The sequence below is a fragment of the Scomber scombrus genome, chromosome 22 (genome assembly GCF_963691925.1).
Source record: "Scomber scombrus chromosome 22, fScoSco1.1, whole genome shotgun sequence".
In the NCBI taxonomy this organism is placed as follows: Eukaryota; Metazoa; Chordata; class Actinopteri; order Scombriformes; family Scombridae; genus Scomber; species Scomber scombrus.
The window spans coordinates 22,595,326-22,616,720 of NC_084991.1; the positions used below are offsets into that span (position 1 = coordinate 22,595,326).

General features: G+C 40.3%; 1 protein-coding gene across 1 annotated transcript; it reads left to right on the forward strand.

The window, feature by feature from the left end:
* The first annotated feature begins 2,994 nt into the window (after window positions 1-2,994).
* LOC134004349 (calcium-activated potassium channel subunit beta-4-like) lies at window positions 2,995-12,453 on the forward strand. The gene is made up of 3 exons (XM_062443580.1): window positions 2,995-3,159; window positions 11,105-11,275; window positions 12,400-12,453. Exons 1-3 carry the CDS (start codon window positions 2,995-2,997, stop codon window positions 12,451-12,453), a joined length of 390 nt encoding a protein of 129 aa, XP_062299564.1.
* The last annotated feature ends 8,942 nt before the right edge of the window (window positions 12,454-21,395 follow it).

Consider the following 21,395-nt stretch of genomic DNA (forward strand, 5'->3'; position numbering starts at 1 on the left):
TCCTTCCTTCCTTCCTTCCTTCCTTCCTTTCATCTTTCCTTCCTTCCTTCCTTTCTTCCATCTATCCTTCCTCCCCTCTTTTCTTCCATCTTTCCTCCCTTCCTTTCTTCCATCTTTCCTTCCTCCCTCTTTTCTTTCCTTCCTTCCTTCCATCTTTCCTCCATTGTTTGTGACCCTTGAACTAATATGGAGTTTGGGACACCAGCAGTAACCTAACAGTGTGTTTGGATCTTCGGATCATCAACAGGTTGTTTCTCACACTTGGTTCACTGAAGGCTGAAAAAGAGAGAAATCAATACATATCATTCAGATCATTGATTGTTGGTCTATAGAGGCCATTTAAGATGAATGACTGCACCTTTAACCACGATCACACTCCAGCAGTACACACACACACACACACACACACACACACACACACACACACACACACACACACACACACACACACACACACACACACACACACACACACACACACACACACACACACACACACACACACACACACACAAACACAACCATAACCACACACACAAACACAGACACACACATAGACAGCTCAATTTTCCACTGTATAAGTGATTTTTCCTCTCCATATCCATTGTGTTAGCATGCCATCCTGCTTTTGCCTTGCGTAGGCACACACACAAACACACACACACACACACACAAACACACACACACAGACACACACACACACACACACAGACACACACACACAGACACACGTGCACACACACACCCAGACACACATGCACACAGACACACGCACAGACACACACACACACACACACACACACAAAGGTGATGAAAGTAAACTTCATTGATCTACTTTAGGAAACTGTGTCGTCAGCAGTTTGTTATGAAGTAAAGAAAATAAACATTATAAATAATAATATTCAACATAATAAGTTTATTTTACAGAAAGTCGCAAGATGATATGTGTGAAATGACATGTAGGGTTGGCTGATGTGATGATCCTATTTTTTTTTGTGTGTTAATGTTTCTTGCTCTATGATGTCATTGTGAGTTCAATGTTAGTTTTATTTTTGCATCAATATGTTGAATTTTCCTAAACTCACTGAATTAGACAAAAACAGATATTCACACCTCGTGATTTTATCTTTAAACTGTGGAAATGTCCTTCATCAGTAAATAAAAATAGTCAAATAATAATTATAAGAAAATAGTCAATAGTCATAGAAGACTAAACAAACCAGAAAATATTCACATTTGAGAAGCTAAAATCAGAGAATTTGGAAGTTTTAATAGTTTGTAACTTATCAATTAATTGACTAATTGTTGCAGTTCTAATGTATTTTGTGATATAAATTCACATATATAATGATGATGGTTCACATACTGTACATATGTGATCAACACTCTACTATAAACACATTAAAGCAAAGTATTTTTGTCCTATAAAAGCTATTGTGTTGCCCTGAGAAACGGCTGTGAGAGAGAGTGGTGTGCTCTCTCTGCACTAAGAGGCTTATCTCATGCAGCATGTAACAGTGAGAGAACAACAAGCAGCCAGCGGCCAAATAACATATCAATCTGGATTGAATCATCAGGCCACCGGGACGACGGAGCAGAGATGAAATCACACAAACATCCCAGGTAGCTGCAGGCTGCTACGTGGACAGAAGTATACGGACACCTGAGAATTACACTCATATCAGTATAATGATTCCACTTCAGTACTATTATGAGGTACTTATGCTTCACTTTAATATTTCTTCACTTGATATTTCTTCTCCACTAATATTATTATCTACATTTATGTGACAGCTTTAATTCGTTTTAAGATTTAAATTTTGCATAAAACTCCACCAAATAGTGATTTTTCCCTCTAAACTTCTCACATGCTTTCATTTCAATAAATGTTCAAATGATCCAATATTTCAGCAAAAATCAAAGATTAGAGAAAAAGTCCAAAAACTGAAAACACATTTGTGTATCAGAACTTAGTTTGTTCTTCTTTCCTCTCCCATTAATCATCTCACCACCCCTCACATTTATCTGCTGACCCTTTGGAGGGGCCCCACCCCTAGGTTGGGAACCACTGGACTAAACTAGCTAACTGTATATAAAGTAGTGTAAACTAGCTCCACCTCCAGCAGCTACAACAGTAACATGCTGCTCTAACACTGATGCTTCACTATTAATAATCTAATGATGTCATAATAATAATATATCAGTCAGAGGACCAAACCACTACTTTACTGTAATACTACATACTACATCACTCATAATACTGCAGTACTTTTACTGTAATACTGCATACTACATCACTCATAATACTGCAGTACTTTGACTGTAATACTTTAACTTTGTAGTGTTGCTACTTTATCTGAAGTACTTCTTCCACCACTGCTGTAAATTAAAGCTGTAAAATTTGATCCTTTAATGTGTAAAGTTGAGGGTTGTTTTATGGCAGGAATTTATTTCTTTTTCTTGTTAACCACTTTTACAGTTAAGACTTTAAATGAGCAGAATAAATGACATCAATTAAGAAAGAGGGAGGGCGAGAGAGAGAGGAGGCGGAGATTAAAATAGAAGATAAATGGAGACATCGGAGTCTGAAACAGAGAGAAAGAAAAAGAGAGAACGAGAGAGTAAGAGAGAGAGAGAGAGAGAGGGAGAGAGAAAAAGAGAGGAACAGAGAGAGAGAGAGAGAGAGAGAGAGAGAGGGAGAGAGCGAGAGAGTGAGAGTGAGAGAGAGAGAGAGAGAGAGAGAGAGAGAGAGAGAGAGAGAGAGAGAGAGAGAGAGAGGATAAATGAAGCCAGAGGCACTAAACCTGTTTCAGAGACAGAGAGCAGACGGTGTTTAAACTCAACAGTTTCTCAGCAGCAAGCAGGCAAAAACCGCCTCCCCCTCCTTCATCATCCTCCGTCCTTCTCTCTCTCTCTTTCTCCTCCTCCGCCTCCTCCTCCTCCTCCTCTTCCTCTCCTCCTCTCCATGCCGGCGGAGGTCTCCGCGGGTCTGCCATGGCGAAGATCCGGGTGTCGTATGAGTACTCCGAGGCCGAGGACAAGAGTATCCGACTGGGTTTGTTCCTGATCGCCTGTGGCATCCTCAGCCTCTTCATCCTGGGCTTCTGCTGGCTCAGTCCGACCCTGCAGAGCCTGCAGAGCAAGCCGGCCAACTGCACGGTGAGCCCGGCCACCAGCTGCCAGCAGTCGCCGGTGGAGCTGCTGGAGCTGCGGAGGAGTTGGTTTAGTAGTGGGAGGAGTTGAACTGTTAGTGGTATTAAGTGTTAAAGTCCAATAATAATATTATTAATAGTGATGTAAGTTGTGACAGTGGAGTATTTGTGCTTATTTTTAGTGGTTGTATTAGTGTAGTAGTTTTGGTGCAGGTTGTGTTGCAGTATCTAGTATCAAGCCTCTAGTGGAAGCTGTTACCAGTAGGAGTTTTGGTGTTGGCGTAGTAGTGGGAGTAGTTGGAGGAAGTGTTAGAGCCCAGTAGTTGACTTTTATTATATTAATATTGATGTAACTTATTACTGTGGAGTATTTTTGCTTATTTTTAGTGTTTGTATTATTGTAGTTTGCAGGTTGTTGCAGCTGTTAGTATTAGTAATATAGTTATTAATTGATGTTAAAATGCATAACATATTGTTAGTATTTTTGTGTGATCTAGTATCAAGCCTTTACATAGTGGAAGTTTACCAGTAGGAGTTTTGGTGTTGGTGACAAAGTATTAGGGTTCAATAATAAATACTATTAATAGTAATGTATCTTGCTTATTTTTAGTCATTGTATTATTGCAGTAGTTTTGGTGCAGGTTGTGTTGCAGCTGTTATTATTAGTAATGTAGTTATTGATGTTAAAACATACATAAAATATTGTTAGTATTTTTCTGCATGTCTAGTATCAAGCCTCTAGTGGAAGCTGTTACCAGTAGGAGTTTTGGTGTTGGTGCAGTAGTAGGAGTAGTTAGACTGTTAGTGGACCAAGTATTTGGGTTTAATAATAAATACTATTAATAGTGATGTGAACAGTGACTGTGGAGTATGTGCTAATCTTTAGTGGTTGTAGTGTTGGTGCAGGTTATGTAGAAGCTGTTAGTATTAGTAATGTTGTTATTATTTGATGTTAAAATATGTATGTGTGCATCTAGTATTTAGCCTCTAAGTAGTGGAAGCTGTTACCAGTAGGAGTTTTGGTGTTGGCGTAGTAGTGGGAGTAGTTGGAGGAAGTGTTAGAGCCCAGTAGTTGACTTTTATTATATTAATATTTGAATAACTTGTGACAGTGGAGTATGTGTGCTTAATTTTAATAGTTCAGGTTGTGTAGCAGCTGTTAGTATTAGTAATGTAGTTTTTAATTGATGTTCAAATACATAAAATATTGTTAGTATTTTTCTGTGTATCTAGTATCCAGCCAGTAGGAGTTTTGGTGTTGGTGCAGTAGTAGGAGTAGTTGGACTGTTAGTGGACCAAGTATTTGGGTCCAATAATAAATACTATTAATAGTGATGTAAACAGTGACTGTGGAGTATTTGTGCTAATCTTTAGTGGTTGTAGTTTTGGTGCAGGTTGCGTTGCAGCTGTAAGTATTAGTAATGTTTTTAGTAATTATGTTAAAATGCATAAAATATTGTTAGTATGTTTGTGTGCATCTATAATCTAGTATCAAGCCTCTAGTGGAAGCTGTTACCAGTAGGAGTTTTGGTGTTGGCGTAGTAGTAGGAGTAGTTGGATGAAGCCCAGTAGTTGACTTTTATTAGTATTAATATTGATGTAACTTATCACAGTGGAATATTTCTGCTTATTTTAGTAGCCTAGTTGTATTATTGTAGTAGTTTTAGTGTTAGTGGTCCTGTTGGCAATAAGAACAGGAGAACAAGCAGTTGTCACGATTAGTAATGTAATGTTTTTAGTTCTGTTAGTTACCAAATTAAGTGTATTTGTGATAGTAGTGGCTGTGGTTGTAATTTTAAAGGGCGAGTTCACAGTTGTTCAACAGACAGTCAGAAGCTGAAATGGACATTAAATGTGTTTCTGTCTGTAATGATTCCTCCTGTTCATACTGACCATTAGAAGATCCTTCATAATGTTTACAATGGAAGTGATGGAGGACTAAACCCACAGTCATGGATTTAAAAGTTGATCTGAAGCTAATATGAAGCTTCAGTCGTCTGAATGAGTCAAATCTTCATCTTCTATGTTTCAACGTTACAGTGTTTTTAGTAGCAAAGTCTTTGTGTTACTATACTTCCACCACAGCTCAACAGGGAAACACTAAGAGGGAATCTGATGCTAAAAACACTGTAAATGTGTCAGATATCACTTGTTATGACTAACTCAGACTGCTGAAGCTCAATACAGTTTCTGACTCTGATTTCAGCTTCTCCAATGTGATGATTTTCTGTTTTTATGTAATAGTCAGAAAGTGAAATATTTTGACTTGGACCTTTGAAGACTTCACCTAAACTACAGTTTAAGGATATTTTGATGAACACGTTTTACAGTTTCCCTTTTGGCATTAAATAGACGTCATTAATTCATTAATAAAAACTATCATTAATTTCAGCCTGAGTGATAACATAGAAGTTGAAAGTGGTAAATATGGATTTATTGAGTTTCACACACAAGAGTGATTTTACTTCATATACAACATGAGAGTGGATCAGAGAAAACTGCTCTCAACATATTAGCATTTATATTGGAAAAACATCTTTATTTCAATTGTGATAGTTATTGATGATAACAATTGACTGGTGGAGTACCTTACAGTACATTATAGATTTTATTTTGTATTACTGCTAAATGTAATATATTGGTGTTTTGGGCTGTTGGTTGGACATCTTGGTCTCTTAGGAAATCCTAACAGGAATTGTAGAAATAGAAAATAATACTCAATTGCAGCCAGATTTACATTTTTTCTCTCATTTGAAAGAAGTAGTTCTGTGTTAATCTACTCCAGACACTTGATACGAGTGTAGAGTAATGAATCAGGGCGGGAACTAATACACTTCAGCTTTGTAAGTGGGTCTCTTGGCCCAGATTTGCTGTTAGCTTGAATCATTTTGATGGACAGTGACGGTGATCGGATCAGTCGCTCTGAGACGTCAATCATCATCATCAGTCACACCGTCACTGAACCTGTACGTCACCGACCTGAAGATCTGAGGATTCATCACCTCTTTATGGCCTTTAGTTTCGGTGTTGTTGCTTAACCTTCGTGTCGTCCTCCCGGGTCAAATTGACTCCGTCTATTTTGACTGTTCCTTCTTTCCTCCCTTCCTTCCTTCCGTCCGTCCTTCTATCTTTCTTTCCTTCATCCCTTCATTCTTTCCTTTCCTCCTTTCCTCCCTCCCTCCCTCCTTCTCTCTTTCTTTCCTTCCTGTCTCTTTCCTCCCTTCCTTCTTTCCTTCCTCCATCCTCCTTCCTGTCTTTCCTTCCTCCCTTCCTTCTTTCCTTTCCTCCCTTCCTTCCTTCCTTCTTCCTCCCTCCCTTCCTCCCTCCCTTCCTTCCTTCCTTCCTTCCTTCCTTTCCTCCCTTCCATCCTTCCTCTCTCCCTTCCTTCCTTCCTTCTCCCTTTTTTCCTCCCTCCTTTCCTTTCTTCTTCCTCCCTTCCTTCCTCCCTCCCTTCCTTCCTTCCTACCCTCCTTCCTTCCTCTCTCCTTTCCTCCCTTCCATCTTTCCTCCCTCCCTCCCTTCTTCCTCCCTTCCTTCCTTGACTCGAGGACAACAGGAGGGTTAAAAGGTTACGATTCTTATCCATTAAAAGTCACATTTCTGTTTTTCTGTAAATCACAACATTATTTACATCTAATTCGTACAGAATTTCTTCCTCACTTATACGTTTCAGGTTTTTGTTTTATTGGTGTGCTGTGTTGGACAAACTATCAATGCTTCTACACAACATCAACTGTTTGCTTTTCAGCTGTGAAATGTGTTTGGTTTTACTGTTTTACTGCAAATATCCATTTTAAACCAGGCAGTGAGTTCCGGTCCTCTGAAATGAGGCCAACACGAAAGTAACTTAAAACTGCATTCTATCAAAAGGCCACCAGGGGGCGAGCGTTTTGGTGTCAAAAGGACTTCCGTCTCTATACAAGTCAATGGAGAATTCACCAACTTCTCACTTGATTTCTAACCTCAGTAAACGTTTTCAAAATGTGTTTATGGTCTCAATCTCTAGTTTAAAGCCTTCTTCAATGCAGTATGATGTTCATTTGGGACATTTTGGCCTCCCTGATTTTATATGTGACGATAAAGCAGGGTATGCATTAGGGCGTGGCTACGTCGTGATTGACAGGTTGATTGTTTCACAGGTTCAGGAGGGCGCCTCATGCTCCTCCTGATGCCCATATAAGTAGAATCCCTGTTTTTATTTTTCCCGGCATGCTCACACCTGCTCTTGTTTCTTGTGATTTTATGTCGTTATCCTGCCCGAAAAAAATTATATGATATGAGAGTTTTGCCATGTCGCCCTCCCCTAATTTTCATATATATGTCAATCAATAATACAATACAATTGCAGTCCTGGTAAGTCATAATTTTAGTGACAAAAAAAGTGCAAATTTAACACATTATTTGAAAAATGGCAGATAAACCATCTTCAAGCCCTCTTTTGTGCTTATTTAGTCATTAATCTTTTATTCTAGAAGTCAGTACAAAGCAGGGTTTGTGCAGCTTCAGGTTCTCCAGGTTCCTTCATGCTGCGTCACTTTGCACTGAGGATTATTAAAACTGTTAGCGCAGCGTTTTAAAGCCATCTGGGACTCGCTTGCACTCCCGTTTACAGCGACTGATGAATTCATACCGACTTGATTTATTCGGCTGTTAGCTTATTGCATCGTCTTGGAATAAGATTCATGCATTACAGAGAGTGGAAACCTTCTGGGGGTTTTTTTGTTTTGTTTGTTTCTAAATCGCACAAAACAAACTCATGTGGCATCGAGAGTGATTTCATTCACTAATCCACTGCTTGATACGACATAAATCACAACACTCACACTTTATTGCAGCTCTATGACCTTTTGAGTGATGAAGAAAGGTTTGACTTTGATCAAATCTGCGTAGACTGATTGTGTGTTACTCATTTATTGATCTTTATTTTCATGCATGCAGTTGTTCTTTATGCTCTGTTTCAGCCATCAGTCTTTGTTCTCATTGGAGATATCTTAATCATTTGTTTTCTCTCACATAGACAGACCTGACATTTAAAGTTATTATGGTAAAGAATATTGATCATGGTTTCTGAAAGCCTAAAGATGCAGCCTCCAACATCAACAACCACGACCCAAAGATACCAGAAATATTCACATTTAAAATCACTCAAAACAAATAATCTAGTGATGATATAATAATATATCAGTCAGAGGGACCAAACCACTACTTTTACTGTAATACTGCATACTACATCACTCATAATACTGCAGTACTTTTACTGTAATACTGCATACTACATCACTCATAATACTGCAGTACTTTTACTGTAATACTGCATACTACATCACTCATAATACTGCAGTACTTTTACTGTAATACTGAATACTACATCGCTCATAATACTGCAGTACTTTCACTTTTAAAGCAGTATTAATTACGGGGATGATTCTCTGCAGTGGCGGCTGGTGACAAAAATGTTTGGGGGGGCGCAGTTTGATGGTTGGTGGTCCTAGGGTTAGTGTCAAATTAGCCGTAGCACCACTTCATACCGCAGCAAAAAAATATAAATAAGAAAGAAAAACTAATCTAAAAACAACACAACACACTATAATGTCCCCTGGTTTGTCCCAATATGGTATCTCTGACCCACAGAGAGAGGAATAAAAAATTATAACCAGACATGATAAAAATGCCCATTTCACTCACGTCACCTAAAGATACCAGCAGTTAAAGCAGAGTTATCAATAAGGTAATATGCTTAAAAAGAGACACCACCTATATTTTAGTTATTGTGTCTTCAGTCCTGATTTCACTGTAATCTGTTAGTTGTTGCAATACCTAAACATGACAATAGATGGCGCATTAAACACTATACACTGCTGTGATTAGGCATAATTTATTTAACTTATTTTAATAATGAAATGTACCCAAATCAACTGTAATAGTCAAAATTAGTTCCATCATTTCTTATCCTGCATTTATGCATTTTAGTTTTTTACACTTCATAGTTATGTCTTTTATAAAGTATTTTTTAACACTTTACAATATTAATAACAGCAATGCAGCTACTACCTGATCTTTTATATGTCCTGTTGGAGCTGCTGGATGCAGCCACTGACTGAATCTATGTTCCTCTTCTGGAGCTTGGCATAGCAGAGGTCTACATGTGGCCAGATGTGGTGAAACAGCTGCAGAAAGAGCTCAGCAATGCTAAGTCTGCTAAAAACAACTTAGCTCCATGCTATTGTCTCGATGGCTGCAGCTTTCTGTTTGATTTTTTTCAGAGAGATGTTTTAGGTCTCGTTCCCCTGTCGTTGTCCACAACGTTTCGGTGCTGACACTTTGAAACAGCAAACAGATAAAGCAATAACTCACACTGCACCCAGCTAGCCAGCTCCGTTTATCATAACAGCAGCAGGAGAAACTCTCAGCTCCTCCATCACCTGCTGCTGCTTTATCCTCTTTCTCTCTTCTAGTGAAAGTCTTGTGAAATTAGGTTTTTGTAGAGAAATTACAAAATAATCTTCTTTAATTTCCGCGGCTCCACTTTAACGTCATCTCCTGAACCTACCGTCAGCAGGAGTTTGGGTGACAGCAGCTGACGGGAGGGCGTGAATGACAGCCGGATCTGTCCAATCACAGTAGATTAAGAAACATGAAACAACAACAATTCGCTGCCAATAAAAGTGGGCGTGTCCGGGGCGCACTGAGCTGCGCCCCGTGGGAAACGTGACGCAGGCCAATGAGAGAGCAGCCTCAGGTCACATGCTTGTCAAAAGTTTGAGGGCTTGCATTGACTTCCATTAGTCCGGCGCCCCGCATACAGGAAGTACATATAGAAATTAATAAAATACCATTTGGAATCGATTTAAAATGAATGATGACAGGTGCTTAGAGGCTAACAGGACCATCTTGCTAACAAATACTATTTATTTCATAATTATTTAGCATTTTCTAATTCATTTATGTTTAATATGTTTAAGTAGATTTTGGCCAGATATTTGATGGGGGCGGCGCCCCAGCGCCCCGCATTGACCGGCCGCCACTGATTCTCTGTCAAATGAGTATTTTTACTTTTGATATTTTAAGTCTAGCTGAGAATACATTTTAAATGTAGGATTTATACTTCTGATGGAGTATTTTGACGTTGTAGTGTCACTACTTTTACTGAAGTAAATAATGAGTACTACTTCTTCCACCACTGCTATAAATTAACTGACCCTTTTGTCACGACCAGAATTAATAGGACCCCAGAGCAGACCAGAGACGAGCGAACAGACAGGAGGTAACTCAAAAAGCAGGGTTTTAATGACAGGGTGAGTGGGGCAGTGGGGCAGTGAGGGGGTCTGGGGTTCCAGGGAAGGTTGGTGAGGTAAGGTCCACGATGGGAAGGCAGTGCACGGGGAGAGGGATCCAGGGGACAGAGGCAGGGCACCAGCAGGTGGGGAAGGCAAAAACTGTAGAGGGGACAGGAGAGAGCGGTTACAAAAGCAATGATCTTCACAAAGCAAAAGACACAAGAACACACTCGAGGTTCGGCCCAGCGTTACCACATGAGTAGCTGAACTATCTGGCAGGGGATGGAAGGGTGAACCAGGTCTTTATGCTGCAGCTGCTGATTGAGATTGATTTCAGGTGTGCCAAACCTCCACCACTGAGCCCTGCCTATGCCAACACAGACAAACAGGGGAGGAGACAAGACAGACAAACAAGGAAACTCAGGAGGTCACATCTGGGGCTGTGACACCTTTAATATGTAAAGTTGAGGGTTGTTTTGTGGCAGCGGGTATTTATTTTATTTTACTGCAACACTTAAGCTACATTTTGCTGCTAGTACTTTGACTTTTACATGTAACGGAGTATTTTTACATTGCTGTATTTCAAGTATCTGAGAACTTCTTCGTCTCAGAGGTTAGAGAGAGAAAAATGGCTTAAATGACAAATCTCCTCATTGCTTGTTTTCTGACCTCCAGGTGGTGTCTGTGCTGCGTCCAGAGGAAATGTTTGAGTGTGTGTTTACGTGCGGTGCGGACTGTAAAGGGACGTCGCTGTATCCCTGCCTGCAGATCTTCGTCAACAACTCAGAGTCCAACTCTGTGGCTCTGCTGCACTTTGACGAGCAACAGCTGGTCCTCAACCCAAAGGTACGACTGATTTTTTGTATTAGTTCACTGTTGTTGTGTTTAACTTTGTTTGTTTTGTTTTAAAAGTTTCATGTTGAAGTTGATTTAAACACTTCAACGTCATCAACCCAATGAAATGTTGAGTTGATGTTTGCTGCGTTACACCTTCAACAACTATAAGCTAGCTAGCTGAATTGGCCGTCCAACAGATACAGATTTATATTCTTATATTCTTTAGAGCTGCAACAATTAGTCGATTAATCAATGAACCAATTTTCAGTTATAGAAATGTGAATATTTTCTGGTTTCTTTTGTCTTCTGTGACAGTAAACTGAATATTTTTGTGTTTTTTGGCAAATCAAGACATTTGAAGACGTCATTTTGAAAACAGTCATTAACACTTTTAACCCTTTTCTGACATCGAGTATTGATACCCAGCTGTAACCACAACTCTAGATAATTCTCTTATGTAAACTTTAACTATGACAACATTGCTATTAGTAGTATATTATCTTTTTGGCATTGCACTGGGAATGTTGTGTTTTCATAGTAAGCGTCTTAGCCACTAATCCATCCAGGACGCCCGTTACGCCCACACAGTAATTATATTTAACCACAATAAAAGTAGTAGTCATGTTGTTTTCTTTAATGGAAACAAGGAACAACATGTTGAGTGTGAAGTTTGAGAAGCTGCACCGGTCTTCGCTCGGGTTTTAGAGAAACTAAAACAAGTGATCATGATGAATGTGAAGCAATTACATGAGTCAGCTCATTTATATAAATATAAGGAGATATTTGTTAGAGGCTTATCTGTGTAGAGTTAATGGATTTCCTACAAGAAAGAGAAAAAACTGAAAAAAGCAATTAAATTTCAGTCGATTTATGAGTTTATTTCTAAACTTTTAAAGTCAAACAGTTGAACTTGAGTCAATTAATTCATATTTAACTGGTTGACAAGGATTTAGTATCATGCATTAACCTGTAAAATCAGGTGAATATAAAGTTAAATGCCTGATGCTGAAACATTTGAAGATAAAAATGGAAGCGCAGCAGCAATTCTGTGATTCTATGTTGTTGCCCCCCCCCCCCCCCCCCCCCATGAGCATCAGGAGCGCTTCAGTCTGATTGGTTTTCTTGTATCGCAGCTGTCTGAAGTCATGAGCCGGACAGAAATAGACCGAGTGAGAATGAACCAGTGAGACACAACACCATTAAGACCCTCAGTGTGTGAATGAAAGAGTCAAAGCACCATTAACACACAGCTCACAGTAAACACAGCTGACACCATGTGTGTTTATTTCACTTTAACCCTCCTGTTGTCCCCGAGTCAAGGGAGGGAGGGAGGGAGGGAGGAAGGAAGGAAGGGAGGGAGGAAGGAAGGAGGAAGGAAAGGAGGAAGGAAGGGAGGGAGGAAGGAAGGAAGGAAGGAAGGAAGGAAGGAAAAAGGAAGGAAAGGAGGAAGGAAGGGAGGATGAAGGGAGGAAAGGAGGGAGGGAGGGAGGAAGGAAGGAGGAGGAGGAGGAAGGAGGAGGAAGAAAGGAGGAAGGAAGGGAGGGAGGGAAGGAAGGAAGGAAGGAAGGAAGGAAGGAAGGAAGGAAGGAAGGAAGGAAGGAAGGAAGGAAGGAAAAGGAAGGAAAGGAGGAAGGAAGGGAGGATGAAGGGAGGAAAGGAGGAAGGAAGGAAGGGAGGGAGGAAGGAAGGAAGGAAGGAAGGAAGGAAGGAAGGAAGAAGGAAGGAAAGGAGGGAGGAAGGAAGGAGGAAGGAAAGGAGGGAGGAAGGAAGAAGGGAGGAAAGATGGAAGGGAGGAAGGAAAGGAAGGAAAGTAGGGAGGAAGGAAGGAGGGAAGGAAAGAAGGAAGGAGGAAGGAAAGGAAGGAAAGGAGGGAGGAAGGACAGAGGAAGGAAGAAGGACAGAGGAAGAAGGAAGGGAGGAAATAAAGAAGGAAGGAGGGAGGGAGGAAGGGAAGGAAGGAAGGAATGAAGTAGGGAAGGAAAGAAGAAGGAGGAAGGAAGGGAGGAAAGAAGGAACAGTCAAAACATAGGGGGTCAATTTGACCCGGGAGGACGACACGAAGATTAATCTCCTGCAAAACCACAACTATGGCCAAAAGTCTACAGACACCTTCATACTTTGCATCCTATGGTCTGAATCTGTCTGAGTCACTTTGAACTTATTGACCAACTGATTATTTGATGAATCATGAAAAATAATTAACAGATGAATTGATCATAAAGATAAAAGTATATGGTAGATTTAAACTTCTGCACTCAATGCTCCACCTGATGAATGTCTCTTAAATCAGCCGTATACTGCTTTGATTCCTGATGGAGGTTTCTATGTCTGAATAATATCTAAATAAGCTATTTACGTGTTTTAACTATGTGCATAGTTTACATATGCTGCTGAACTGTAAACTGACATTGTAGCATACAAAGTAACTGGAAAAAACTACTGCAGGTGGATCCAGTTATATTAACATAATAACAGCTTTTTAAAATCAAAACTATATTTACAGTCACATGGGAGTGTTTACAACATTTGGGGGAAAAGCAGGTGCACAAATACTGGAAACTGGACCAAATTTTGCCCAAAATCTCCAATTTTTGATTTGTAGTATTGTCACTAATGAAATGTTTGTGTGTGGGTCTTTATTGAGTAAGGAAAGACCCAACACACTGGTCACAAAGAATATTCAGGTGTGGAAGAGAGTTTTTGTTTGTCCATAATTTCTAAGACAGACGAGGATCTTAATTCCTGGGTTTTCATCTCTGGACCTCAGTTACACTTTGGAGACTGGAAGGTAGTAAAATCAGGGTCCAAAATCTATCTTGTGGCTAACCTGAAAGCAGAAGAGCGGAGGCTGGGTTGAGATTAATACTCATGGTTTTGGGATTATAAATGATGTAATTGGGTGTTTATATACTTTTGACCACATGAGAATAAAAGATGGAGAGATTTGTGGATCCAAACAAAACAACAGCAGCAGAGACTCATACAGTTACTCTGTGGGACGTGCACCTCTTCTCCTCCTCTTCTTCTTCTTTAGTGCACGTCTGCAACGTCGCTACAGCAACAGAGTAAATATAGAGGAGGGAGACAGCGCGTCATTGATGCTGCTCAGTTGCCATGGCGACCACAATGGAAATGATGTGGAGAGACAGAAAGAGAGAGAGAGAGAGAGTCACGCTTCATTCAAAAATCCATAATATTAGGATGGATGTCACAGTCTCCTGCTCAGGAGCTCTGTGACCTTTCATATAGAACTAATGAGAGAGCTTCAAACAGAAAGCCTTTAATACTAAATACTGTGGAAAGAATACTTCATTAACACATTAACGAGATGACAACCCCCCCCATGCTGCTTCTGTCCCACTCAAATTAATACATAAATATGTGGACCGGGGTTCGGTCCATAAAGCCTGCTCAGAAATGCAGCGCTTATTGTTGAACACCTGACTTGAATGAGTCTAACCAATGAGATCAGGCTGAAGCGGTTCTATAAAGGCTGATCCACGTTAAGGTAATCAGACTTATTCAAGACAGGCTCAAGTGAAAGCCATTTATAAGCAGCCCATGATGACGAACACAGATCAAACGGATTCACAATGACAAAATCCACCATAAACACTTCAGCTGTAGACGTATGAAGAATTTAAACACATGATCACAAAAAGCAATAAATAAAATCCCAGAGAAAGGCTGACAGGAAATGATTGATGGATTGAATGAGTCTGAAGGTGAGCTGTTGTTGCAGTGCCTTGTATTGTGTACTATATCAGCTCCTTCATGTACAAACTCCTCAATCAAGGGACAGACCAGGACTAAGAGAGACACAGTGCATGTGTGGAGTCGTTATATAGGACTGGTCCTTAATCAATTAACCTTCCTGTCGTCCTCCCGGGTCCAAATTGACCACGTCTGTTTTGACTGTTCCTTCTTTCCTCCCTTCCTTCCTTCCTTCCGTCTGTCCATTCCTCCCTCCCTCCTTCTCTCTTTCTTTCCTTCCTCTCTCTTTCCTCCTTCCTTCTGTCCTTCCTTCCTCCCTCCTCCTTCTTTCCTTCCTTCCTTCCTTCCTTCCTTCCTTCCTTCCTTCCTTCCTTCCTTCCTTCCTTCCTTCCTTCCTTCCTTCCGTCTGTCCTTCTTCCCTCCTCCTTCTCTCTTTCTTTCCTTCCTCTCTCTTTCCTCCTTTCCTTATGTCCTTCCTTCCTCATCTTCCTTCCTTCCTTCCTTCCCTTCCTTCCTTTCCTTCCTCTCTTCCTTCTTTCCTCCCTCCCTCCCTCCTTCTCTATTTCTTTTTTCCCCCTAGCTTCCTTCCTTCCTTCCTTCCTCTTTTCCTTTCTCCCTCCCTCCTCCTTCTCTCTTTCTTTCCTCCCTCCTTTCTTCCTCCCTTCCTTCTTCCTCTCTCTTTCCTTCCTTCTTCCTTCCTCCTTTCCTTCCTTCCTCCTTCCCTCCTTTCCTTCCTTCTTCCTCCCTTCCTTTCCTCCCTCCCTCTTTTCCTTCCTTCTTCCTCCCTTCCTTCCTTTCTTCCTTCCTCCCTCTTTTCCTTCCTTCTTCCTCCCTTCCTTCTTCCTCCCTCTTTTCCTTCCTTCTTCCTCCCTTCCTTCCTCCCTCCCTCCTTCCATCTACCTCCCTTCCTTCCTTCCTACCTTCCTTCCTACCTTCCTTCCTTCTCTCCCTTCCTTCCTTCCTCCCTTCCTTCCTTTCTCCCTCTTTTCCTTCTTTCTTCCTTTCTTCCATGCTTCCTTCCTCCCTCCCTCCCTTCCTTCTTCCTCCTTTCCCTTACTTGACTCGAGGACAACAGGAAGGCTAAACAGCTACACATGCATCCACTAAACACTTCTTAGTTCAGACATTACTTAAATGTACTAATCAGTGACCAATACCTTTTAAAAACATCTCTTCCTTACATCACATGCATATATTACATCTATTGTCCAAATATATTTGCAGTTATTCAATATTTATGAGGCTTTTCTGTCAGGGTAATTTAGATTTATTAATGTCTCAATGTGAGATATTATGAACACACACACACACGCACACACACGCACGCACACACACACACACACACACACACACATGATTATTATTAAGTCGACTTTATGTGAACTTGATTAATGAAGCCTTATAATATATTAAATCATCTCTTTTTTTTCAGGCTAGGTCTGAATATTAGCATGGTAGTAGTTTTGCCAGCATGAGTTGTCATGGTAACCGAGCTTGAACTATGCTGAGCTTGCTTTATGGATAATGAACCAGACTAACAAAAAAACCTGGTTTATTTGGTAATCCTGCTTTATGGAATCCAAACAAATCAGTACAGATCAGTTTGTAAACATCACCCTTCCTGTTTACATCCCCCAGAGCATTATGGGAGCTGTAGTTCCAATACTCAGAGCTTGATTACCTCCCGAATCAATGTAAGAGAAGGAAAAAAAAAGAATAAAAACAGGAGCTTTTTTCGCTGACGCTCTCTTCTATCCATTTATAGACACATAATGGAGGTAAATACTGAATTATCTGGACAACAAACATATAAAAACACATCGTAACTCTTAGGAATGATGAAAGTATGATCCAGGTTATTAAAATTCTCCTTAGACTGTGACCTTTTACCTACAGCCGATGAGAGAGACGGACAGACGCAGAGAGTTAATTGCACTCGTGTTTCTAATGGACGTCGTCTCTGTGGAACAGCTGACTGGGAGACAGAGTCAAAGAGAGAGAGACCTGCACTTAATTGGTCTGGAGTCTATAGGGGGCGATTAGTTAATGGAGCCGCCTGTGGACCAGATGACTGACATGACATTAAGATCAACAGCAGCAAACCAACTGTCTCTCTTTCTGTCTGTGTGTGTGTGTGTGTGTGTGTGTGTGTGTGTTTGTGTGTGTGTGTGTGTGTGTGTGTGTGTGTGTGTGTGTGTGTGTGTGTGTGTGTGTGTGATGATTTTTTATTATTGATTAACTTTGATTAATACTTTGATCTATAAAAAGTCATAAAATAGTAAAAATTGTAGATCACTATTTCCCAAAGTCGTCAAATTTCTTGTTTTGTCCCAAAAAATGGTTAAAAAATCCCAAAGAAATCCAATTTATAAGCAGTGAGGACTAAAGAAACCTGAACACATTCATTCATATTATATTATACTCACATAAAAAGCTTCAACCTCAGAATTTTAGCTTAATTTTTAAGACTTAAGTTGATGAAGTGATTATTAAAATTGTTGGCGATTGATTTACTAATCGGTGTTTCATCACACACTAAAAACAAGTCTGGTTAGTGAAACTTCACCACAGTTTACAGATGGATTTTTACTCTTATTTAACCCTTCTGTTGTCTTCAAGTCAAGAAAGGAAGGAAAGGAGGGAGGGAGGAAGGATGGGAGGAAGGAAGGAAGAAAGGATGGAAAGGAAGGAAGGAGGGAGGAAGGAAGGAAGGGAGAAAAGAGAAAAGGAGGGACGAAGGAAAGGAAGAAGGAAGGAAGGAGGGAGGGAGAAAGGAAAGGAAAGGAAAGAAGGAAGGAAGGAGGTAGGGAGAAAGGAAAGAAGGAAGGGAAGAAGGAAAGGAAGGAAGGAGGGAGGAAGGAAAAAGAAAGGGAGGAAAGAAAGAACGGAGGGAGGAAAGAAGGAACAGTCAAAACAGACGGGGTCAATTCTGACACAGGAGGACGACATGAAGGTTAAGTATTTTCTAATATTTTATATACTTTCTAAATTTTTTGGAGGCTGCTGTAAAGTTGTAGAGAAGTGTCGCTGGTTACGTAAAGGTTTCTCCTCGTTCTTCATATTCCCATTTTAATAATTTTCTTTAATCGATCTCCTCAAGTTACTGATCATAGAAACTCACGACCGTCCTGTATAACGTGACGATCCTACAGGTTTATATTCTGATCACCTGCTTCAATTATTCTAACTTCACTTTAGAGAAATCACGTTTTGTCTGTGAGTTTTTGCACAGCGGAAAAAAACAAACTACAATACCCATGAGCCTCGGCTGCCATTGCTATGGAGAAGAAGCCGTGGCGTCATCGTTAACGAATTGACTGGTTGTCAATCAGCTGTAAAGCACTTTCAACTACACTAACCTGTATGAAAGGTGCTTTATAATGTAAATGTTTGATTGAACAATGAAAATAATCGTTAGTTGCGTCTTTAGACAAAAAGCATGTACGTATTTAATGATGCTGCCTAGTTATAAAATAACTTTACTGGGTTTAGATTTGGCATTTTGTGTTGATTTAAGAGATCTGAAAGAGTAACACACACATGCACGCACGCACGCACGCACGCACCACACACACACACACACACACACACACTCTGCAGCCAAACTGTTTCTTCTTCCAGACATTTTTCTCTGCTCTTGTCTCCGCAGTTCATTTTTGTTCCTACAAAAATGAAATGAACCAATGACCCCAATAAACGGCCGATGGTTCAGGAGGTGTGTATCACAGTGTGTGTGTGTGTGTGTGTGTGGGTGTGTGTGTGTGTCTCTTCCAGGCCACTGATGTATCGATGCAGCTCATCTCCCCGCTCCTTTATAAAGAGACACTTTTCGTAATATGCCATTTATTTTCTCCGCATCATAGACAAACATTGTGTGGATTTTTATTTAACCCTTTGTAGGTCTGCTCCACCATTTGGTAGAAGTCACTTTGTGTCATGATATCTGCTCAAAGACTAAAATCTATTGATCCCTTTTAACTTTTAGGTCATTCTTTAGCACTTGTATGAGGTATGTAATGCACAGACAGACCATCAGATTGTGTTATGGTTGCTATAGATACAGGTTGTTCTATGGTTGCTATAGATACAGGTTGTGTTATGGTTGCTATAGATACAGGTTGTTCTATGGTTGCTATAGATACAGGTTGTTCTATGGTTGCTATAGATACAGGTTGTTCTATGGTTGCTATAGATACAGGTTGTGTTCTATGGTTGCTATAGATACAGATTGTTCTATGGTTGCTATAGATACAGGTTGTTCGATGGTTGCTATAGATACAGGTTGTTTTATGGTTGCTATAGATACAGGTTGTTCGATGGTTGCTATAGATACAGGTTGTTCGATGGTTGCTAATAGATACAGGTTGTTTTATGGTTGCTATAGATACAGGTTGTTCTATGGTTGCTATAGTTACAGGTGTTGTTCTATGGTTGCTATAGATACAGGTTGTTCGATGGTTGCTATAGAGGAAGAAAGTTTTCAGTTCAGTTTCATTAGATCGATCATGAGTCAAAAGAGTGTTATTAATACTGTAAAAAGAAAGGAGCATTCACATGTAGCACGATTCTTTGAATGGAGGATGTTATAAAGCTGTACAGACTGTAAGTGTGTGGTTGGTGATATTGGGCTTTATACTGTAAAATGTACTTAGCTTGATGGAGATTTATTGATTGACTCCTAAGTGGTTCAAAAACAGACTGAGTAGATAAATGAATCACGTGAAGAGCTGAAAACATCAGTACATCAATACATGAAACTAACAGAAATGTTGTGTCTGACGCTCTTTTAATGATGTCACCTCGTCGTGTTTCTTCTTCTTGTGGATGAAAACATTCAGTAGGAAACGTGGCTCCTGGTTCTTTCTTTCTTCTCTTCTCACCGAGCCTGTTTGAGCTTTATTGCTCTGAGCTCATAATGTTCCCCTGGCCTTCTATCAAATATAGACATAACTCACACACACACACACACACAACACACACACACACACACACACACACACACACACACACACACACACACACACACACACACACACACACACACACACACACACACACACACACACACACACAGTACTAATGTAGCCATCGTAGCTTGGCTTGGCAGACTCCATTAAACTAGAAATGGATTGAATAATGTGTGTGTGTGTGTGTGTGTGTGTGTGTGTGTGTCGTGTGTGTGTGTGTGTGTGTGTGTGTGTGTTTTCCCAGAGTCCTTTTCTGCCCACATGTAATAACCGAAACCTGAGGTGTGTATGATTGTGTGTGTGTCTGCATATGCTTCAAAGGTAACTGTCATTGTGTGTGTGTGTGTGTGTGTGTGTGTGTGTGTGTGTGTGTGTGTGTGTGTGTGTGTGTGTGTGTGTGTGTGTGTGTGTGTGTGTGTGTGTGTGTGTTTCTGTGCATCACATAGTATATTTTATAAGTGCTGAAATCCCTGACTGAAGTCTTAACAACAAACTAAAGCAGCTTTGGCTTTGGACGAGATCTGTAATATCTCAACACACACACACACACACACACACACACACACACACACACACACACACACACACACACACACACACACACACACACACACACACACACACACACACACACAGACACACACACACACACACAGCTTTCTGATGGAGATTACTCCACATGTGTGTAGATCAGTAATCATGGCTTTTTCAAAGACCCGAATTTAAAAGGTTAGTTATTAAATTTGTCCCTTTTATTGATTGAAGTCGTAGTTTTTACAGTATATTTATTTTTCACTAGAAAGTAGTTTATTAATCCTCCTGTTGTCCTGCCGGGTCAGCTTTGACCCGGCAGGACAACAGGCATTAACTCAGACATGAGGTATAGTTTCATTTAAATGAGGCCTATTGACCCTAATCTCCAAAAAATAAATGAAAAAAGGTCAGAAGTTGGATAAAAAGGTCTAACACAGAATCGGATGATAATTTAAACCTTATACTTTATAAACAGTCAAACTAAACCGGGTCCCAGGAGGACAAAAGCTGCTTCGTTAACAGGAAGACAACAGGAGAGATAACTGATAATTGAGCCACAGTAAAGATACTGTTCAATAATCAATAATCACATCAACACCTGCAGATTCACTGTGAGCAGAAGAAGAAAACCCAAATCTGTCTGTACAGAAGCTTCATTAGAGTCTCTTTCTTCCACTTCCTGTCATTGAAAGAGCAGATCAGCACTCAATCCTGTGTTTGAGCTGTAAAATGGCGATCAGGCGTCTGAATAGAGACGAGAGACATGATGAACAGAGAGAGAGAGCGAGAGAGAGAGAGAGAGAGAGAGAGAGAGGAAGGAAGAGAGGAGATGAAGGCAGGTGGGGTGGTTTCACTGAGCCAATTACTCGCTGAGTAATTTCCTCGTTTATGACTTAATTATGTTATAAATGTAA

What these genes read in the sequence shown, in the direction of transcription:
- LOC134004349 (XM_062443580.1), top strand. Translation starts at nt 2,995, where the DNA reads ATGGCGAAGATCCGGGTGTCGTATGAGTACTCCGAGGCCGAGGACAAG. An exon ending in GCAAGCCGGCCAACTGCACG is followed by an intron (nt 3,160 to 11,104) that starts GTGAGCCCGGCC and finishes TCTGACCTCCAG; the next exon opens with GTGGTGTCTGTGCTGCGTCC. An exon ending in AGCTGGTCCTCAACCCAAAG is followed by an intron (nt 11,276 to 12,399) that starts GTACGACTGATT and finishes CTTGTATCGCAG; the next exon opens with CTGTCTGAAGTCATGAGCCG.